Genomic DNA, 4,221 nt, shown 5'->3' with positions numbered 1-4,221 from the left:
ACATTATGTATACATTAAAATTGGCAGCACCAAGTTTATCTCCTTGCTTATTTTGATTAAATTATGTAGTTCTTTATTAGCTAAATTTCATTAAACATCCTGGTTTTTCCTGCAATTTCAGACAATTCACAAAACAGCGTTTTGCCTCTCCTTCTCGAACGTGTTCGAAGATTTAAAGGTCATCTCCTTGCTTTGACTCAGCGAGTTCAAAAGGTTGATCAATGTGGAATTCTCATCCTTAATTACAATTCTCTTTCTCTTTTTATAGCTTTCTATGACCTGCAACTAGTAACTTATATTTGGTTATCACGTTCGTGATGAAATTGAACATCTCATGGATGACGATGATGACATGGCTGAGATGTGCCTGACTTAGAAAAGGAGAAGATCAGATGCTTCCCCTTCAAATGATTGTTTTCAAATTCGTTCACCATCAGGTAGAGTGATTTCAAAATCATCCCCTACTTCACCAGAGCAGTCAGTTAGTGGGCTTCAGATGTTGCCAAGGACTTTCTGCGGCATTGGAAATTCAAGTAAATATGGTAGTTCAACGGGTTCATCTGATAATGCAGAAAAGATTCAGCCGCTGGAGATGTTGTTGGAAGCGTACTTTATCGTCATTGATAATACTCTCAACACATTATTGTCGGTATGTAAATGTTAACTTTATTCAGAGCTATAGTTTGAGTATACCCACATTGCTTATCTTCATTGATATAATACTCTTGGTGGTAATGCAGCTCAAAGAATACATTGACGATACGGAAGAGTTTCTCAACATAAAATTGGTAAGCTAAGATTAACGATTAGCGACATTCTTTCGTCACTAAATATATTGTGAACAAATACAAAATCATTTACCTATTAACAGGTTCGACATGATTTGCTAAAAACATTTAGCTACTGAATGCACCAAAGTTAATCTGTAGCTGACTATCTGTAATTTTACCATAGGAGACAATTGTATTTAGTACTAAAAGCATAATATCCAATCATTTTATCACTCGCTCTCTTAAGTATTTGGCGAGCTAGAAATAAAAAGTATTGGAAAAATAACGTCCTGTCTTATCAAATTGTGGAAAGAGGACTTAACTTCCTTTGTGATTGGCTCGAATCAAAACAACTCATGTTGTAGAAGGTAGAGCTTATAATGAATAGTTGGAGGAAACTAGTTTCGGTATGTTCATTTATGATTAATATGGTAATTTTGATTCAAGCAAGAACAGTTTGAATCCCTTATTGCTAATCTGCTTTTGAAAATGAAGCTACATATCTCCTTAAAGCTCTCCAATGGATGAGAGAACTAGGCCTAGAAAATGTCTTTTTAGAGTTTGATAATCAGGGGATTGTTAATTGTTCTCATGAATCCTTGATTATATCGGTGGATCTTGTTAATTCATTTGCACATTGAACATTTGTAAGGTGACCTGCGTCCACCTTTTCTGGTTAAGTAGATCCATGGATATTAGATTGTCATCCAAAATGCAGACCATATGTCAGACTAAGTTCACTATCAACTTATTTATCAGTAACATGCAAGTGCATGAAGATGGAATGATTCATAAAATAAGAAAAACAAAAAAAGTTCCTTGACTTCAATTGAGTACATTTTCTTGCAACTGTTCTCAGAATTCAGTTTTGCATTATGTGCCTGTTATCACAAGAGATCAAATAGTGATTCTTGTAGGCCAAGTTATTATATGCAAAAATGAATCCAACAGTTTCAGTATATTGCTACTTTTTGATAAGATTCTGAAAAAATTCTACAAGCTGCAATAAAATTTCACTTTAAACTAACTATTATTGCCACAAAATCAGTTATAGTTAACTAAAACTAAGAGATTGGGCTGAATAATAGCCTAAAAAATACTATTTAGTTTAAAAAAGAAAACACCCTCAAAATACTATTTAGGGGAAGAAAAGAAAACACCTCAGACCAATAGAAAGAAAGAATAGTGAGCCAAAGAGAGCGATGATCCTGTTAATTGATCATGAGTTTTCATTCTTTCCAAATCGAGACATTTTACATAAGTAAGAAACAGAAAGAATGACAGTTCATTTTAAAAAGGAACGTGTAGAGAATGTTTTCTCTACCACATATCTTTACATTAGGTTGTTTCCTATTTGGAGGATGACACTCACTAGTTCCAGTAAAAACACTATTTACCATTCTGTCTTTGCGGCTCACACGATCGTCAATCTTGTTAAGTAGATCCTGGGATTCTAGGTTATCTATAATACATTGTAGAACAGCAATGAGACTAGCAACTTCTTGATCTCTGGCCTTGTCTTGAGTTCACATTCAAAGTACTTATAACTATCATGAAGGGGTATGAAGATTGGAATGTTTCATAAAATAGAAATTGAATAAGAAAAAAAAAAAACGAGCCTTAATTTCAATGGAGTAGGTTCGCTTGCAACTGCTCTCAAAAATTAGTTTTAGATTCTGCACATGTTCTTCAAAGAGATCAACTAGTTGATTATTGTCGTTGAAGTTATATACACGGCTGAATCTGACAACTTCATCATATTGTTGTCTCTTGATTTGTTTTCCTCATCGATATTATTTTTTAATGCTTCATATTGTTTTGCTTTCAACTCAGGCTCCTTCACTTGTCCGCATATCTTATTAAGCTTTGACTCAAGTTCCTTGACTTGTCCTTCAATCTCCTTCTCTTTTAACTTGAGCTCCTTCACCTTTACTTTGAACCAATTCTCTTTTGACTCCAATTCTTTACATCGTTCTTCAAATTGCTTATCTTTTGATTTTATTCGAGTTCCGATTCTTTCAATTCATACTCCTTCACTTGGCTCACGCTTCCTTTTTTTTTTTTTTCTTTCTTAATCATGACCTCGCGTATCCATAATTAATTTACAGAGGAAAATTGATATCTATAATTTACTTTCATTGGCTCAATCTTTTTATTTCATAGTAATTCACTTGGTTGTCTATTTGTAGTGAGCTTGATAACTGTTTTTCTCTTTTTAGGTTGAAAGAAAGTTGGAAAGAACTTCTAAACAGCTAAAAGATGCAATAACAATTGCCGGGGAAGAAACTGCCAAATGTAAAGCAGCAAAGGAAATGATCAAGTCACTTACTGCCAAGGTAGAAACTTTAATCCCTTAAACCACTCAAGCAAACTTACACATTCATGAAGTAAACAAAGAAAAAAGAGCAAGAAACTTTACATATAATGGGTGGGAATGAGGAACCATGTCCTTTTCTTGTTTTCAAACTTATGTCTTTTAGTCTTTTCTAGTTTTTTTATGGACGTCTGTGTGGCTTACTGATCCAACATTTTTGTATCTTGCGCTTAATAGTTGAAGGACATGCATGGCTACCTGTTGGAGCAGCTAAGAGTTTCAAATCACCTTCTATTGCTTCTTTTGGTTCCAATGAACTTAGTTTTGCTGCCGTTCATCGATTAAATATTTAAAGAACAAGGCCCAGAAGCAGTTTTTTATCTGGATCAAATAACCAATTACTTTCAAATGGATCAAGCATTGTTAGTAATCGCAGCAAAGGGCAGAGTAAACATAGCCAGCTAGATTCAAAAGATAGGGAATCCCGTAGGGAGACTCAATAGGATGAGCAAGATGAACCCGGTGTATATGATGGGGAGGTGTAGTAACAATTGTTAGGTGTCTTTGCCTAGTTGGGGATGCCAAGTAGATCAGCCAAACGCATCTTGGATTATGAACAAAAAATCGGATAATGACAAAACATCTTTGTTAATGGAATAAAGGTAAACCCCACATTAACAAAGATGTTTTGTCATTATCCGATTTTTTGTTAATGTTTCCTACACATGAAATAACCTTTGATATTTTAACTTTTTTAAAGCATTTGAAAGATAGAGTCTACAAACACCAAGATGTTATATGTCTTGATTGGAATGGTTAAGTGTGACATACAATTACAATGACAAACTGAACCACAACCTACTGAAGATGCTGCGGGAAGAAAAAATCAATGGCCAAATGCACAATCTTTAAATGAAAAAGTGTTTGACGAATCACTAAGACTTAACTCACTTGAGCACATTACACATGGTGGACTGGAGACTTTGCAAGAAACATACCAGGACTTGAGAGCGTCTCTGTCGTGATTGTGTTGGATGACGAAGTTATTGAGATGAGTAACAATTGGTCTTTTCCTTCAAAAGTCTTAGAGGTAAACTCTGATGTTCCAAATTCATCGTATGATGCTTTGAAAGTGAT

At 34.5% G+C, this 4,221-nt stretch overlaps 1 protein-coding gene across 2 annotated transcripts; it reads left to right on the top strand.

Moving 5' to 3' along the window:
- Nucleotides 1-3,874, top strand: LOC146924719 (magnesium transporter MRS2-4-like). 2 transcript variants are annotated; one of them, XR_015010243.1, is made up of 6 exons: nt 269-437; nt 573-649; nt 741-788; nt 2,990-3,106; nt 3,322-3,746; nt 3,845-3,874. XR_015010243.1 is itself a non-coding variant. In XM_085709662.1 (4 exons), the coding sequence occupies exons 1-4, from the start codon at nt 497-499 to the stop codon at nt 3,427-3,429; spliced, it is 426 nt and encodes a 141-aa protein (XP_085565788.1). In that variant the 5' UTR covers nt 1-496; the 3' UTR covers nt 3,430-3,579. The 2 variants fall into 2 exon arrangements, 1 of the variants encoding a protein (XP_085565788.1); XM_085709662.1 differs by lacking the exon at nt 3,845-3,874 and having other exon boundaries at nt 1-649; nt 3,322-3,579.
- Nucleotides 3,875-4,221: the final 347 nt, after the last annotated feature.

The sequence above is a fragment of the Medicago sativa genome, chromosome 5 (genome assembly GCF_051527215.1).
Source record: "Medicago sativa cultivar Bolivia chromosome 5, Bolivia_mono, whole genome shotgun sequence".
NCBI classification, from domain to species: domain Eukaryota; kingdom Viridiplantae; phylum Streptophyta; class Magnoliopsida; order Fabales; family Fabaceae; genus Medicago; species Medicago sativa.
The sequence above is the reverse complement of the archived record's forward strand: the minus strand, read 5'-3'. Positions and strand labels throughout refer to the sequence as shown.